Source organism: Terrapene carolina, unplaced genomic scaffold, assembly GCF_002925995.2.
Source record: "Terrapene carolina triunguis isolate 2854851 unplaced genomic scaffold, T_m_triunguis-2.0 Scaffold740, whole genome shotgun sequence".
NCBI classification, from domain to species: domain Eukaryota; kingdom Metazoa; phylum Chordata; order Testudines; family Emydidae; genus Terrapene; species Terrapene triunguis.
In genome coordinates, this window is record NW_020665091.1 from 3,384,699 (window position 1) to 3,402,427 (window position 17,729).

Sequence of the window (17,729 nt, forward strand, 5' to 3'; positions counted from 1 at the left end):
CTGCAGTATCACCTCACACACCTCTACATTTCTATTTCCCATGCCAAAGGAGAGTGGAATTACATTTATTTTCTGTCCCATCCATCTCTAGCATGAGGTTGTCTATCTTCTCTTGATCCACAACAGAGAGGCCCTGCAAGAAGACACATCTGCTAAGAAGGGAAGGTGTGGAAAGAAGCTCAGCTAAGGGAGGGCTGTGTGTGTAACTGTATAGCACTTCTGTAGCACATGGATTCAGTATACATCACACTTCTGCTCTGGTTGTGAGGAACTGGCTCGGGCTGGGCCATATAGGTTTTTTCACCTCCAAGGTACAAAAAAATGGGAGATCCTGAGCCCATAAAACTGGCCAGCTGGCAGTGTGTATTGAGCCCTCTTACAGATTTCCCAGGCCAGGGCCGGCTTTAGGAAGTGCGGGGCCCAATTCAAACATTTTCGGCGGGGCCCCGGCAGGGATGACTAAAAAAAAAAACACGTAAAAAAACCCCTTTCATTTCTTCCATGTATTATTTACTTTCCATAACTATATAAATAAAAACAAAATTATATATTACGTACATTGCTGGCTGGAGGCAGGGCAGGGGCAGGGCAGGGGCTGACTGGAGGTAGGGCAAGGGGTGCGGGGCTGGCTGGGGGCCGGGCGGGGGGGGCGGGGCGGGCTGGGGACGGGTTGGCTGCGGGCAGGGCAGGGGGTGCGGGGCTGGCTGGAGACGGGCTGGTGCGGGCAGGGCAGGGGATGCGGGGCTGGAGGCAGGGCAGGGGGTGCAGCAGGGGCTGGCTGGGGGCAGGGGGTGCGGGGCTGGCTGGAGACAGGAGCTGGCTGCGGGCAGGGCAGGGGTGCAGGGCTGGTGCAGGCAGGGGGTGCAGCAGGGGCTGGCTGCGGGCAGGGCAGGGGGTCCGGGGCTGGTGCGGGCAGGGGGTGCGGGGCTGGCTGGAGACGGGCTGTCTGTGGGCAGGGCAGGGGGTGCGGGGCTGGTGCGGGCAGGGGGTGCGGGGTTGGCTGGAGACAGGGGCTGGCTGTGGGCAGGGCAAGGGGTGCGGGGCTGGTGTGGGCAGGGGGTGCAGCAGCGGCTGGCTGCGGGCAGAGCAGGGGCTCCCCTGCTTCTACCGCCCCGGCCCTTTAAATAGCTGCCGGAGTCCTGGGGAAGCAGCGGGGCTCCCGCGGCTATTTAAAGGACTGGGGCAGCAGAGGCAGCTGGAGCCCCGGCCCTTTAAATAGCTGCCGGAGCCACCTGCTACCCCAGGGCTCTGGGGGCTATTTAAAAGGCCCGGGGCTCCCCTGCTTCTACCGCCCCGGCCCTTTAAATAGCCGAGGGAGCCCTGGGGAAGAGCTCCCTCGGCTATTTAAAGGGCCTGGGGCTCCAGCCCTTTAAATTGCCCCCTGGGGAAGCCAGGCCGCCCCAGTATGGCGTACCGGCGGTGGCAAGGGCACGGGGCCCTCTTAGGCGTGGGGCCCGATTCAGGGGAATCGGCTGAATTGGCCTAAAGCCGGCCCTGTCCCAGGCCAGCTACCTCAAACAAGGGATGATCCTGAGTAAACCTGGACAGTGGCTGCCCTACAGCCATAAAGCACTGTCACTGCCTGATGAGGCCATGGAACACGTCATGGGAAATTCAAGATTCTGCACAAACAAAATCCATAGGCCAGAGCATTGTGAATGCCAGGCTGGCCGGGGGGGGGGGGGGGGGGATGAGACTAATGGGAATAGGAATGGAGGATTTGGATGAGGAATGAGCAGTGCTCCAAGAGGTGCATGTGTGAAAGAGGGAGAGAGCCTTACAATGAGGGGCAGCTGGAGAGGTGCCAGATCAGATGATAATTGGAGTATGGGGGAGGGCCATATGGAATAAAGCCCCACCTACCCAGTGGAGCAGAGACCTGTCGATTGCACACACACACACACACACCTGTGAGAGTGTGTGCACACACACACACACACACACACACACACACACACACACACCTGTGAGAGTGTGTGCCTGGAGTCATAGGGAACAGCAATGTGCCAACCCAGTTGGTAAAATGAAGAGAGAGACAGAGGCAGAAAGAGATTAGAAAGCAAGAGAGTAAAATAAACCTCCCAGAAAGCAGATTACAGGGAAATCCTTACAGAGCCCAGGAGAGCTGGGGCGATAGTGCTGTTGATATGATCCACGGCCTGCAGGACCCCTAGAGAAGGGAAGAGACAGAGACAGCGAGTTAGACAAAGAAAGAGACAGAGACAGACAGATTCAAAGCCTAATTCTCCACTCAGTCACACCAGCTTTATATTCGTGTGACTCCACTGAGGTCAGTGGAATTATACCAGCACAAAACCGGGAGTGCTGAGTACAGAATCAGGCCCTGAGAGGAATGGACACACATGCACACACACAGCATTGGGGCTACGAAGTTGCCTGAGACTGTTCAGTGAGGGTGAGCAGGAGCTGAAATGTCCCCACCTTTTCCAAGGAATCTGAACTTGTCATTGTCTCGCAGCTCCAGAGCTTCGTAGATGCCAGTGGAAGCACCGCTAGGGACTGCAGCACGGAACATGCCTGAGAAAAAGCAAAACATAGGTGTGAAAAGAGAGCAAAGAAGGAAGAAAAAGGGAAGCTTCTAAGCCCCTGCGCACCCCTTGTTTGCCTATCCTCCTGAATGTAACTTACAACCCACGAGCTATTTGGATAGTGGCATTACCCCACAGTCTAGGTGGGGAAACTGTGTCGCAAGGAGGGGAAAGGACTCACCCAAGGTCACACAGTGAGACAGTTGCAGAGCTACGTAGACAACCCAGGTGTCCTGACTCCCAGCTCCTCCCTGTGGTGCACCCACTATATCCTACTCAGAGTGGGTGCAAGGATGTTTCGCGCCCTAGGCGAAACTTCCACCTTGCGCCCCCCCTTCCCCAAGCCCTGTGGCAGCTCTCCGCCTCCCCCTCCCCCCCTGAGGCGCCCCCCCCCCTGCAGCAGCTCCCCCACTCCGCCCTGAGGCGCCCCCACCGCGGCAGCTCCCCCCGGCCCGGGGAGCCATGTGGCAGCTCTCTGGCTGCCGCGGTCGCCGCCGAAGGACCCGAAATGCCGCCCCCCAAATGCTAGCGTCCTAGGCAACCGCCTAGGTCGCCTAATGGGTTGCACCGGCCCTGATCCTACTCCATCTCAGAACTAGAGCTAGAACCCAGGAGGTCTGCTCCTCAGTCTCATACTCAAACACGTTAGTCTCCACCCCTTCTAGGGGAGTCTGAGTTTGAAGGGTGGCTGACTGGTAATTTCTCCTTTTTTGATATTTCATTGAATAAAGAAGTGAATGAAACATTCAGCTCTAGAAGCGGACAGAAACCTGACATAAACACAGATACACATGGATACGTGCACAGATATGAACACACAGGAGTACTTGCACATGTATGCATATAAATCTACATTATAAATCTATAAATATGCAAGGCCCATGACCATGCACGTGCCTGAAGATACAGCTAGACTCTATAAATACCTACTAGACAGAGAAACCCAACTCTGTGACATTGTACAGACATGGAGGCACACAAGCATGCACTAACATACTCAGGGACAGATAGCTGTTACTGTATACACAGACGCACAACCCATCATGTACACACAGAAATCAACAGTTTCATTTCAGTTTCCAGTGAGTATCTCACTCTGGTGCTCATGTACTAGCACAACACTGTTTGGACTGTAAACCTCCTGGAGGCTAATGAATATTCATGCTGCAGAGCATGCACACATTCACTAGAGAAATCACACACCCCTACCTAGGGATCCAGCCACAAACTCTGATCCTTCAGCTCCAAAACCACAGGCCTCTCCTGCCTCAGCTAACAGAAGATCTCTCAGAGGACATGAATTGTATGGGAGGTGCCTTCTCCTCTCTGGGAGCTCAGTGACAGACACACATGCACACTCACTACACACTCATCAGCACAAACTCATTCACGCATTCACTCATTTGATAAGGTTACAACTTTGGGACCCAACTTCTCTTAGTTGTAAATTCACCAGCAGGAATTAAGTGGTCAAGGTCCTAGGTGTTGCAAGGAGAAGATGCCTGGCTGCTGAAGAAACAAAGCTTATCCAGATTGTGGGTGCTATTTCCTAGCTGGCTGCCACAGGACTGAACTAATTCCACTGCCTCCCAGTGCTGGACAGTCCAGACATGCTCAGTCTCCTCCCACCTTGTCACACATACCTTTTTCTGTGTACAAATCCACCTCAACGGTGGGATTCCCACGGGAATCCAGGATCTCCCGGGCATGGATCTTTTCAATGGACATGGTGATCCTGATCTTTCCTGCAGAAGAGTTGGAGATGGGCAGCGGGGGGAGGAGAAGCAAGGAAAGAGGCTCAATTCTGAGTTTCTCCATCACAGAGGCCTCACATCCTATCTGGGATACGGGGCTCAGCTCTGGGCCCTTCATTCCCAGAAAGACAGTGACAGGCAGGAGGGAACTTAGGCTATGTCTGAGTACCCTTGGAGCTGGGGGTGCGATTCCCAGTTCACAGAGACATGCTCAAGCTGATGCACTAAAAATAGTGGTGTAGCAAGGGCAGTGGTGAGCAGCAGCACAGGCTAGCTGACCTAAGTACATACCCTCAGGGTCCGGGCAGATTTGTACTTGACCTGGCTAATCCAGGCCATCACTCGCAACTGCTCATGCTACCATGGCCACACTGCTATTTTTAGCACACTAGCTTGAGCAGAACTGGCATGTGTGTGTCTACCTGAGCTGGGAATCTGTCCCAAGTGTAGATGCAACATTGGAGACAAGCCAGAGAAACGCTTCTGGGGCCGCAGGGGTTGGGTTCTGGGCACAGGTAGGCTAAACCCACCTGGCTCCGGGAAGCCATGGCCAAGGGAAGGACATGCGAACTGCTGGCAAATGCCTGAAGGTGTAATTCCTCAGGGGATGGGGTTGTTTAGTTCAACATTGTCCAACCTTTTCAGCCTGAAGTCTGAACACAATATTGCAAAACGGTCAGGGGGCCACAACCAATCTCTGCCATGTTCTGCTCCTTTTATGCTCAGGCAGCACAAGGGAACTGCCCTGCCTCAGTGGGTGTAGCATTGGCATAGCTGGTACCTACATCTCCCTCCACAGAGGCCCTGGCACTGGGGGGAGGCACGACAGGATGGGGGGAAGGGGCATGGCTGGAGCATGCTGGAGCTATCTCCACTGGTATATGGTCTTTTGGGAGCTGGCCAGCACCCAGGCTGCTCTAACCAAGACTTGGACAGAGAATCAAGTCACTGTAATTGGTTGGTAGTTCTCAGCTTGGGCTGCCTAGGCTGGCTATCGGGGAGGGGAGCCACCCATCACTATCCTGCTGTCCCGGGGTTACCCACAGCCTGGCAGGGAGACAGGCAATGGAGCAACCAGAGCTCCTCTCTTCCATCCACTGCAAGGCAGTAGGCAAGCAGCCAGGGAAAGCCTAACCTCTCTTCCTTCTGGATCCTGGTTTCTTGTGGTGGGGCTGATCCAAACACTGCAATTTTAAATCGCAGGGCACAGCTCAGGGAGCACCTTTGCCATTAAAATTCCAATACACTGTTCTATCCTACGGTCACCTTTGAGGGTCACATTTCAAAGCCTTAATGTCCACAGGTTGCACACTTTTGCTTGGGGAGGGCGAGGGGGGCGAGGGAAGGAAAGGGTGAGACTGATACAAGGCAAAGGAACACAGGAATCAGGGCCCTAGCACGGAAGGGTCTGTGAGCCCAGGGGGAGCCATCTCCCCGAGGGAAGGGCCTGGAGCCCCAGCATTAGGGAAAGTGGGCGCTATGGAGCCCCAGGAATGGACTAAGAGGAATGCTCTTGTCTTGCAGCCCAGGGGGAGGAAAGAGGGGTATGGGGCTGGTCCCAGCTTTTAAATCTTTAGTTCTATATGTAAGTCATGCTAATGAGTGTGGTGGGAGGGGGAGGATGGAGGTCTCTTGTATTGCGAGGGTTGGGAGGTGAGGAGGTTTGAAGATTCGGTCATAGCTAACCAACTGCCACCCATCTATTGGCTGCCAGACAAAGTACCTAGCAATAACTCTAGGGGTGGGCAAACTTTTTGGCCTGAGGGCCACATCTGGGGATGGAAATTGTATGGCGGGTCAAGAATGCTCACAAAATTGGGAGTTGGGGTGCGGGCTATGGGGTGGGGCCAGAAATGAAGAGTTCAGCATGCGGGAGAGGGCTCCGGACTGGGGCAGGGGTGAGGGTGGGAGGGTAAGCGTTCCAGCTGGCGGTGCGGGCTCTGGGGTGCAGGAGGGTGGGACCGAGGGGTTTGGAGGGAGGGAGGGGGATCAGGGCTGGGGCAGGGGGTTGGGGTGCTGGAAGGGGTCAGGGGTTCAGGTTCCAGGTGGCACTTATCTCAAGCAGCTCCAGGAAGCAGCGGCATGTCCCCTCTCCAGCTCCTACATTGAGGTGCGGCCAGGCAGTTCTGCGCGCTGCCCCGTCCGTAGATGCCGCTCCTGCAGCTCCCATTGGTTGCAGTTGCTGGCCAATGGGAGCTGCGGGGATGTCGCTTGGGGCAGGGTCAGCGTGCGGCAGGGTCAGGAGACGGAGGAGACGGAGGGGGGACATGCTGGTGCTTCCGGGAGCCACGTGGCGCCATGGCATGCACGGAGCGGGGCAAGCCCCCAACCCTGCTCCCCAGCAGGAGCTTGAGGGCTGGATTAAAACATCTGAAGGGCCAGACGTGGCCCCTGGGCCGTAGTTTGCCCACCCCTGCTCTAGGGAGTGGTACCCTAGGGCAGCGGTAGCAGAATTCAATGCACCATCCCCCCCCCCCAGCCATTTCCCCTTGAATCCCCCCAGTTCCTATCGCTTCCCTTCTCTGCCTCTCCTTATTGCTTCCTCCCTCTTTCCTTCATCACCCCTCCCCTCCTCTCTTGCTCACACAGATTCAGTCCCCCTTCCCCACCCCCAGGGGTAACCAGTTCTGAGTGGAGATATTAAACCCAATCCGAAGCTGAGAGCAGGGAAACTCAATTCTCAGTTGGTGAGCCCTGCAAAGCCTTTGCGCAGGGGACAAATGCCCAGTACAAGGCACAGTGGCATGGGGGTGGGCAGAGATTTACACCTCACCAGGGACTGTGTGCAGTGCATGTGGTGGAGGGAGCAGAGGGGAGACCAGGAGCAGCCCATACCGGGGGCAGGAGCTGGTCTCAAGCCCCTTCCCCTGGTGTCTGGAAATCACAGTGTTGTTACAGAAAACATCTCCAATGCTGGGAAATCTCACCCACGCAGGGCTGTTCTCCCCCTTGCAACTCCCTTCACAGCCACCATCTGGGCTGGCATCCCCATCAGCTGCCCTAGCAGCTGCTCTGCAAGCCGAATTTCTCACGCAGTCTGTCAGACCCCACAGGCGCTTCCCCCATGGTAGTGCCCTGCGGTTGTGCGTTTCCCTCATGGCAGTGCCCTGGCAGTACCCTAGCAGGCAACATAAAGGAGGGAGAGGGCAAGGAGGGACAGACCCCACAAGTGTGAGTTTCCTGATGATGAGACATGAACTGGACTAAACATTTCCCAACCCCTCAGCAGCAACATTGTCAGCTTCATTTCAGACTGTCAATTTTCCTCTTCTACCCAATCCTTCCAAAGGCCACTGAGCAGCTGGCCCAAGGACAGCAAAGGAACTAGACCTCAGCCATGCTGCATCCCCATGGCCCCATCACGCTCTCTGTTCCTCTTTCCTCTCCCCTCTGTACCCTTCCTTCCTTGCTTCTCTCTCTCTCTCTCACTGTCCAGTTCTCCACCTCCAGGGCCCCAGATGGAGGAAGAGCCGCACTGGAACTCACTGGCTGCAGCAGTGCTGTCCTGAAAGGAGGTCAGAGACGGATAAGCTGGGATAAGGGATTGGAATAGAGCCACAGCCTGGAACTCATACGCAGCTCAAGAAGAAGAGGGCAGACGTCAGGCTGAAGGGTGCACAGGCCCTTGGGAGAGGAAGCCTGGATAGCTTCCACAAGGAGCAATCACACAGTGCTGGGAGAGGGAGTGGTGGCTGGTGGAATGGGCAACGTTGGCAGGAGGCTTGCACTGCTGTACTTCCCCCAGGTTGGCACTGCTTCAAGGAAGTTCACACTGCCAGGGCATGGTGTTGTAGAAGCTAACACTGCTGCATCCCTCCATCCCCCGCTTGCCAAGCCAGGCAGTGGCAAGGACTGCCCAATCCTCCTCCCCAGTTCTCAAGCCTGCTGCAGTCCTCTACAACAACGCACTGGTAGGGCACTGCTGTAAGGCAGCTGGCACTGCTGCAATTCCCCCAGGCTCGGCACTGCTCCCAGGAAGCTCACGCTGCTGCAGTGCTGTGGCTGCTGCAGTTAGTGCTTCCTTGGCTGCCATCTCTTCCCATCACTGCCGCCCAGTGGGGTGTGGGGCTGTGAACTATGTGATGTCGTACAAGGCAATTCCCCTCCCTCCCCTTGGGAGGCAGCTCTGTGATGCTGCCAACGCCCTGCTAGACTAGGAAACTAGCCTGATCCCAGGGTTCAGCAAAGCTGGTCCCTCCTGGTTCCCTCCCACATGAATGATGCTCACCGGCACCTCAGATTAGTCCCCCTCCTAGCACCAAGCTCTTTCAGAGACACCAGGAATCAGCTGCCCCCAAGTAAGCCTCTAAGCCACAGCATCTCCCTTGGGTGCCCTTGGGAACATAACTTACCTCTGGTGGTTGAGCCCTCCCCAAATAAATACCCCATGGAGAGGCACAGCTGTGTTGTCCTGCAGCTTTGTGATGTAGCACAGATAAGGGCAGGACAGGGGAGATTGCATGACATTAAAATAAGAAGGAAAGGAGAGAAGCAGAGGAGGGAGAATGCAGGGGGAGGGGAGAGCAGGAGGAGGAAGTGAGGGGAGTTTAGCTAGTTTATTTGCCTCTCCGCCTGGTCCCTTTCTCCAAGGACCCAAATGCTGGGGGGTGCTGGGGGCCCCCCAGGATGGGGAGTGTAGAAATGCACAAGGGGGATGTTGGATGTGAGGGGGACACTTACCTTCCTAAGGCAGGTGTGAGCAAGAGATTGAGAAAGTGCTGCTGGAAGGAGGAGGAGGAGGATGGAGCTGAGGAAGGATGTAGGAGCAGGACCTCAAGGGGAGATGATGTGTCCTCTAAGCCAACGGCGGCAGCAGCAGCAGGATGGAGACGCCCCTGATAGGGCCGAGACAGCAGCATGTGACCCAGAGCTGCGATGAGTCAGGATTTAGAAGAAGCTTTGCAAACAGCACGTAGGGGATGGAGAGAGCGAGCCAGAGACACAAAAGGAGAGGAGAGGAGAGGGGCCCAGGATAATCAACTTCACTCACTCCAGATTCATTAATTCTTTTTATTCAAAGCAGAAAATATTGCAGGAGCTTCAGGCTCCACAGTTCAAACTGCACAAACCTTAACTGTTCCTCCTTCTCCTTGGGCCTGTGAGGAGCAGAGCCTGTGCTGCACTGACTGCAATAGAGCTGCATTCCCTTGGGCAGCACAGGGGGGTGTCTGACACCAACTTCTCCCAGGAGAGACAGGGAGTGTGGGCAAAGGAATGGTCTCTGAGGGCCAAATACATGGAGCCGTAGACACTGGTCCTGCTCCCTGGCCAACCTACTCCTGCCCCACAGAGTTCTGAGAGACTCTAGGGTCAACTGGAGGGTCACTCAGTCACCTCCCCTTGGGCAGATTCCTCCATTTCCTGAGGGAAAAAAAGAAAAGGGAGAGGTTAACAAGGATGGTTCCAGATGTTGCTTTCTTTCCTCCTTGTGGGGTAGGTGGCTCTATAATTGTTCTGACTGTTTTCTCAATGCTGACCCTTTCATTAGCTAAGGCTAATGGCTCAGGCCATTTTGTATGGCAGATGTGATGCAGCATGTTTCAGAGGATGTTTCACACACTGTACTCTCTCCTGAGGCTCTACTTTAGGCTTTCTTTTTTCCCCCTTAATCTAAAGAAAAGACTTCAGACTGAAAATCTCTAGTCTTTCTCCTTTCCGAGTCTCTTCCCGCCCTGGCCCCCCACCCTGCATCCCCTGCTCTAACCTGTTCCTCATCCCGGCGTCGCTGCCGTGTCTCCTCGGCCTCTGCCCGCTCATCTTCCTCAAAGAAATCCTTGTCGAGACGCTCAAGACGGGGAAGCAGCACCAGAGCCTCCATCCGGTATTCACCTTCATCAGAACAGGGATTGTCCATCAGCACCAGTGCCCGCAGCATGGGCAGAACCTGCAGCTTTGCCATCTCCTGAAGGTTCAGAATCCCGTTCCCCCTGCAGAGGAGTGGTGTGTGTGTGGGGGGAAACAGGGAGAGAGAATAACTCTATTTATTGAGATCCCCCAAGGAAAATAACAATAAAGTGACTGAACAGACATGACCCACTGAAAGGGACTCATCAGCAAACAGCCCTGAGCACCTGGGGCTCCCCAAACTGAGAGAGACAAAAAGAAAGATCTTCCCCTGTCTGGGTTTCCTTAGGTGTCTCCTCTGTGTACAGACAGCCCTTTGGATCAGCCAGTGTCATTGCCTCCCCTGTATAGCAAATACCTAGGAGAAAAGGGTATTTGCAGTCATCAACAGGGTACTGAAGGGGGGAGGGCAGAGGGACCAAAGAGGATAAGGTGCAGCAGGGGAGATCTGAGATGGATGTGGAGGGGCCAATCTCTCTGAAGGAACACAGTGGCAAAGAGTGGCATCCAAAAGTGGTTGAGGAATCAGAGCACTGGGGCCCATCAAGGTGGCTTGGCCTGGGCCGTAGAGATCAGTGGGCTGGGAAGACCAACCCAGCCCCACCTGCTGGTGAAGACTAGTGTCTCCAAAGCAGCTAACTTGACATGTTTTGAGGTGAGCAGTCCCATTGCCCACAGGGGGTTCCCAGTACTCTCCAGAGGGGTCTCCAGGGCCAAAGTTGATCAGGGGAGGACCCACCGCAGATTGAGGTACTGCAGGCACTTCATGCTCTTAGAGAAGCCATCCAGGGTCTCAAGCCTGTTGTCACGCAGATGCAGGGTCGTAAGCTGCACCAGTTCCTCCAGGCCCTCAAGGTGGGTAATGAAGTTTTGGGCCTGAGCAACAGGAAGGGAGAGAAGAGATTGGGGTGAGGGAAGGAAAGAAAGTTGGAGAAAGGGAAGAGGGAATCAGAATAATGTTATAGTGCTAAAATCCCTTTCACTTTCCACATACTCATCACCCCCAGTGCACTCTTCTAAAGTGCACCCTTCTCTGAGGTGGGGCACAACAGCTGTTTAACAAACCAACAACAGTGCCGTGCAATGACTTAGGATAGGAGGTTCAGTGGAATACTGTTTCCAATAGAAGCTGCAGGAAAATTTTTAGGGATGATGAGTCCCTCAGGGGGCTGGGGCACATGACTTGCGAGGAGAGGCTGAGGGAACTGGGCTTGTTTAGTCTGCAGAAGAAAAAAGTGAGGGGGGATTTGATAACTGCTTTCAACTACCTGAAGGGGGATTCCAAAAAGGATGGAGCTCGGCTGTTCTCAGGGGTGGCAGATGACAGAACAAGAAGCAATGGTCTCAAGTTGCAGTGCAAGAGGTCTAGGTTGGATATTGGGAAACACTATTTCACTAGGAGGGTGGTGAAGCACTGGAATGGGTTACCTAGGGAGGTGGTGGAATTGCCATCCTTAGAGGTTTTTAAGGCCCGGCTTGACAAAGCTCTGGCTGGGATGATTTAGTTGGTGTTGGTCCTGCTTTAAGCAAGTGGTTGGACTAGATGACCTCCTGAGGTCTCTTCCAACCCTATCTTCTATGATTCTATGATTGAGACTAAAATAATCTGAGTTGGGATTTGAGTATGAGGGTTAACGCCCTGACTTGGGCAAAGGGATAGGGTATCTTTGGACTACAAGGACTCAAGAAAAATGTTTTGTGAAAGACTTAACCTCCAGCAGCATCATGCTGAGGCAATGGGGCCAGTACTAACTCCAAGGGGAGAATGTCCCCTACTGAGTAACCCACACCACTCCCTGCAGCACAGTGGCCCCTAGAATTACACTGGGGCATTGAGATCATTACTGATTAGAGAACAGAGTGAGCCCTATGGCTTACCCACAGCACTACCAGCACAGTACCCCCTACCACAGCAGTACCCAATCTGTGGCCTTGGGTTCTAAATTATCGCCCTATGTGTTTGATTATGAATTGAAAATGTGTTTGCAGGGTCACAGAGCTTGCCAGACTGGATCAGCCCAGTAGGCCATCTAGTCTGCCATCCTTGCCTTTGACAGTGGCCAGAAACAGACACTTCAGAGGCAGGGGTAAGAAAACTGCAAGAGGCAAATGTGAGATAATCTGCCCCCAGGGATGGTTTAAGCCCTGAAACAGGGAAGTGTTATGTTCCTTCCAATTTTTTGTAGACTTTACTGTTATAACTGGATATTTTTGTTATCCATATAAATGTCCAGTCCCTCTTTGAATCTTGCTAATGCTTGGCTTCAACAACTACCTCTGTCAATAAATTCCATGGTCTAATCACATGTTGTGTGAAAAAATATTTCCTTGTATTGGTTTTTAATTTGCCACCTTTCAGTGCCATTGAATGTCTCATTGTTCTTGTGTTAGGTGACAGGGAGAACAGAAGTTTCTGATTTATTTTGTCTAGGCCAGTCATTATTACAGTTATAGGAGAGGCTGGGACAGTTTGGAGAAGAGGGGGAAGAATAGGGTGAAGCTTGTGGGGAAATGGGCAGAAGAATCTGTGCCCACTAGAGCACACTCCCTTCCAGAGCTGGAATGGAACCCAAGATTCCTCACCATTTGTCTGCTGTCAACAAACATCTGTGAAACCCACTGGCAAATGTAAGAACATAAGAACGGCCATATTGGGTGAGAACAATGGTCCATCTAGCCCAGTATCCTGTCTTTCAACAGTGGCCAATGCCAGGTGCCCCAGAGGAAATGAACAGAACAGGCAATCATTGAGTGATCCATCCTGCCATCCACTCCCAGCTTCTGGCAGTCAGAGGCCAAGGACACCCAGAGCATGGGGCTGCATCCCTGACTATCTTGGCTAATAGCCATTGATGGATCTATCCTCCATTAACTTATCTAATTATTTTTTTAACCCCATTATAGTTTTGGCCTTCACAACATCCCTTGGCAATGAGTTCCACAGGTTAACTCTCCATTGTGTGAAGAAGTACTTCCTTTTGTTTGTTTTAAACCTACTGCCTATAAATTTCATTGGGTGACCTGGGTTCTTATGTTATGTTAAGGAGTAAATGATATTTCCTTCTTCAGCTAGTGAGCAGGAGCGGCTAACGGGAGTTTCGTGAGAGAGTTCTCCAGGTGAAGGAGGAGCAATTACGTGACCTTTGGGGTAAGTTTGTTGTCTGTAGCGTGTGTGTTTGTGGTGTGTTTGCTGCTTGACTGAAATATACCGTGGGGTCTGTTTGTTTGGGGGACCGTGTGCTGAGCCTAGCGGCCTGCTAGGCAAGGCTGAGAGCTTCTTAATGAGGCTTTGATCCCTAAGCCCTGTAGCAACCATCAACCCTTAATCAGGGGATGGGACTGCTCAGGAAGACCAGTGCTTTAAAAAGCCTGCTCCTAAGCAACCAGAGGAGCTAGTGAACAGGAGCGGCTAACACGGGAGTTTTGCAAGGGAGTGAGAGCCAGGGGGCTAGATACACTTAACATTCTTTAAACTTAAAGCCAACCCCCCCCCCCCCCGATAAAATCAAAACAACAACAGAGAAACGAGCTTTAGGAGTAAAAAGATAATGCAGGCAGAAGTCCAGCAACAGAGTGGGAGCTATCCAGTTCATTGCACCCAATGCAGCATGTATGATTACCTGCTCTATGGGCAGGTGGAGTATGTGTGCATTCGGTGCAAGGAGCTCCTGGCCCTCAGAGACTGTGTATGGGCTTTGGAGACTATGGTGGCTGAGCTGGAGGAGCTGAGGGAGACAGAAAGGTACATAGATGAGACTTTCCGGGACACAGTAGAACGGTCCCACCTCCGGTCTGATAGCCTCTGTGCTGTTGAGGAGGATGAAAGTCCCAGGGAAGGAGAACATCCAACTGGAGCAGAGGGAAATGATCCCATAGTTGGGACCCTCCTTCCAGATGATGTTGTGGTATCCTCTCGCACTGAGGATACTTCTCCAGGGGAGGGAATTCCAGTTATTAGGAAGAGACAGGTATTAGTTATGGGGGATTCAATCATTAGAAACATAGACAGCTGGGTTTGCGATGACCGGGAGAACCACATGGTGACTTGCCTGCCTGATGTGAAGGTTGCGGATCTCTCAAGACATCTAGACAGACTTATGTGTAGTGCTGGGGAGGAGCCGGTGGTTGTGGTATATTTGGTACCGGTGACATAGGGAAGGATAGGAGAGAGGTCCTGGAGGCCAAATTTAGGCTGCTAGGTAAGAGATTGAAGTCCAGGATCTGCATGGTAGCATTCTCTGAAATGCTTCCAGTTCCACACGCAGGACCAGTTAGACAGGCAGAACTGCAGGGTCTCAATGTGTGGATGAGACTATGGTGTTGGGAGGAGGGGTTTAGATTTATTAGGAACTGGGGCAACTTTTGGGAAAGGGGGAGCCTATACAGGAAGGATGGGCTCCACCTAAACCAAAATGGAACCAGATTGCTGGCACTTAAAAAGGTCATAGAGCAGTTTTTAAATTAAGGGCTGGGGGAAAGCCAACAGGTCTGGAGGAGCATGTGGTTTGGGCAGAGACATCCCTTAGAGGAGGATCTATTAATGGATATACTCTATGTCCTAGTAAGGAGGAGAGGATGGAAGATGATGAAATACAGGTAGGATCTGATGAGAAACAGTCGAATGAAAAAGAGTCCCATTCAATTACACCACATAATGACAGACAGCTAAAAAGTGACAAGTTTTTAAAGTGCTTATATACCAGTGCTAGAAGTCTAACTAATAAGATGGGTGAACTAGAGTGCCTCATTTTAAATGAGGATATTGATATAATAGGCATCACAGAAACTTGGTGGAGTGAGGATAATCAATGGGACACAGTAATACCAGGATACAAAATATATTGGAAGGACAGAACAGGTCGTGCTGGTGGGGGAGTGGCACTATATGTGAAAGAAAGCATAGAATCAAATGAAGTAAAAATCTTAAATGAACCAAACTGTACCATAGAATCTCTATGGATAGTAAGAATATAACTGTAGGGATATATTATCGACCACCTGACCAGGATGGTGATAGTGACTGTGAAATACTCAGGGAGATTAGAGAGGCTATTAAAATAAAAATCTCAATAATAATGGGGGATTTCAACTATCCCCATATTGACTGGGTACATGTCATGTCAGGACAGGACGCAGAGATAAAGTTTCTTGACACCTTAAATGACAACTTCTTGGAGCAGCTAGTCCTGGAACCCACAAGAGGAGAGGCAATTCTTGATTTAGTCCTAAGTGGAACACAGGATTTACACCATAGCCGGACCGCTTGGTAATAGTGACCATAATATAATTAAATTTAACATCCCTGTGGCAGGGAAAACACCACAGCAGCCCAACACTGTAGCATTTAATTTCAGAAAGGGGAACTGAACAAAAATGAGGAGGTTAATTAAAGAGAAATTAAAAGGTACAGTACCAAAAGTAAAATCCCTGCAAGCTGCACAGAAACTTTTTAAAGACACCATAATAGAGGTTCAACTTAAATGTATACCCCAAATTAAAAAACAAAATAAGAGAACCAAAAAAGTGTCACTGTGGCTAAACAACAAAGTAAAAGAAGCAGTGAGAGGCAAAAAGGCATCCTTTAAAGAGTGGAAGTTAAATCCTAGTGAGGAAAATAGAAAGGCGCATAAACTCTAGCAAATTAAGTGTAAAAATACAATTAGGAAGGCCAAAAAAGAATTTGAAGAACAGCTAGCCAAAGACTCAAAAAGTAATAGCAAATTTTTTTTAAGTGCATCAGAAGCAGGAAGCCTGCTAAACAACCAGTGAGATGCTAAAGTAGCATTCAAGGATGATAAGGCCATTGCAGAGAAACTAAATGAATTCTCTGCATCGGTCTTCATGGCTGAGGATGTGAGGAAGATTCCCAAACCTGAGTCATTCTTTTTAGGTGACAAATCTGAGGAACTGTTCCAGATTGAGATGTCATTAGAGGAGGTTTTGGAACAAATTGATAAACTAAACAGTAATAAATCACCAGAACCAGATGGTATTCTCCCAAGAGTTCCGAAGGAACTCAAATGTGAAATGGCAGAACTACTAACTGTAGTCTGTAACCTATCATTTAATTCAGTTTTTGTACCAAATGACTGGAGGATATCTGATATGACACCAATTTTAAAAAAGGTTCCGGAGGTGATCCCGGCAATTACAGGCCGATAAGCCTGACTTCTGTCCCAGGCAAACTGGTTGAAACTATAGTAAAGAACAAAATTGTCAGACACATAGATGAACATAAGTTGTTGGGGAAGAGTCTACATGGTTTTTATAAAGGGAAATCACGCCTCACCAATCTACTAGAATGTGGACAAGGAGGATGCAGTGGATATAGTGTACTTAGATTTTCAGAAAGCCTTTGACAACGTCCCTTACCAAAGGCTCTTAAGCAAAGTAAGCTGTCATGGGTTAAGAGGGAAGGTCCCCGCATGGATTGGTAACTGGTTAAAAGATAGGAAACAACGCGTAGGAATAAATGGTCAGTTTTCAGAATGGAGAAAGGTAAATAATGGTGTCCCCCAGAGGTTTGCACTGGGCCCAGTCCTATTCAATATATTCATAAATGATCTGGAAAAAGGGGTAAACAGTGAGATGGCAAAATTTGCAGATGATACAAAATTGCTCAAGATAGTTAAGTCCCAGGCAGACTGTGAAGAGATACAAAAGGATCTCTCAAAACTGGGTGACTGGGCAACAAAATGGCAGATGAAATTCAATGTTGATAAATGCAAAGTAGTGCACATTGGAAAACATAATCCCAGCTATACATATAAAATGTTGGGGCCTAAATTGGCTGTTACCACTCAAGAAAGAGATCTTAGAGTCATTGTGGATAGTTCTCTGAAAACATCCACTCAATGTGCAGCAGCAGTCAAAAAAGCGAACAGAACGTTGGGAATCACTAAGAAAGGGATAGATAAATAAGACAGAAAATATCATATTGCCTCTATATAAATCCATGGTATGCCCACATGTTGAATACTGTGTGCAGATGTGGTTGCCCCATTTCAAAAAAGATATATTGGAATTGGAAAAGGTTCAGAAAAGTGCAACAAAAATGATTAGGAGTATGGAACGGCTTCGTATGAGCAGCGATTAATAAGACTGGGACTTTTCAGGTTGGAAAAGAGACGACTAAGGGAGGTATGACTGAGGTCTATAAAATCATGACTGATGTGGAGAAAGTAAATAAGGAAGTGTTATTTACTCCTTCTCATAACACAAAGCTAGGGGTCACCAAATTAAATGAATAGACAGCAGGTTTAAAACAAACAAAAGGAAGGTTTTTTTTTCCACACAACGCACAGTCAACTTGCCAAAGGATGTTGTGAAGGCCAAGACTATAACAGGGTTCAAAAAAGAACTAGATAAGTTCATGGAGGATAGGTCCATCAATGGCTATTAGTCAGGATGGACAGGGATGGTGTCCCTAGCCTCTATTTGCCAGAAGCTGTGAATGAGCGACAGGGAATGGATCACTTGATGATTACCTGTTTTGTTCATTCCCTCTGGGGCACCTGGCATTGGCCACTGTTGGAAGACAGGATACTTGGCTAGATGGACCTTTGGTCTGACCCAGTATGGC

At 50.8% G+C, this 17,729-nt stretch overlaps 2 protein-coding genes across 7 annotated transcripts in view; both read right to left on the reverse strand.

The window, feature by feature from the left end:
* ENO2 (enolase 2) overlaps positions 1-9,095 on the reverse strand; it is a 12,346-nt gene extending 3,251 nt beyond the window's left edge. Inside the window, exons 1-5 of one of the 6 annotated variants that reach the window (XM_024210976.2) lie at positions 8,984-9,095; positions 4,193-4,294; positions 2,443-2,538; positions 2,112-2,170; positions 64-133 (exon numbers count right to left, since the gene is read on the reverse strand). In XM_024210976.2, coding sequence (XP_024066744.1) covers positions 64-133; positions 2,112-2,170; positions 2,443-2,538; positions 4,193-4,277 — 310 coding nt within the window. In that variant the 5' untranslated portion in view covers positions 4,278-4,294; positions 8,984-9,095. Of the gene's footprint in view, positions 1-63; positions 134-558; positions 587-2,097; positions 2,171-2,442; positions 2,539-3,758; positions 3,835-4,192; positions 4,295-8,983 lie in introns of those variants that run through there. The other 5 variants (XM_026660240.1, XM_026660239.1, XM_024210977.2 and 2 more) reach the window with 5 other exon arrangements.
* Positions 9,096-9,372: 277 nt separating this feature from the next.
* The window catches only part of LRRC23 (leucine rich repeat containing 23), a 30,595-nt gene continuing 22,238 nt past the window's right edge, over positions 9,373-17,729 (reverse strand). Inside the window, exons 6-8 of the mRNA XM_024210995.2 lie at positions 10,887-11,023; positions 10,008-10,230; positions 9,373-9,664 (exon numbers count right to left, since the gene is read on the reverse strand). Coding sequence (XP_024066763.2) covers positions 9,626-9,664; positions 10,008-10,230; positions 10,887-11,023 — 399 coding nt within the window. The 3' untranslated portion in view covers positions 9,373-9,625. The remainder of the gene's footprint in view (positions 9,665-10,007; positions 10,231-10,886; positions 11,024-17,729) is intronic.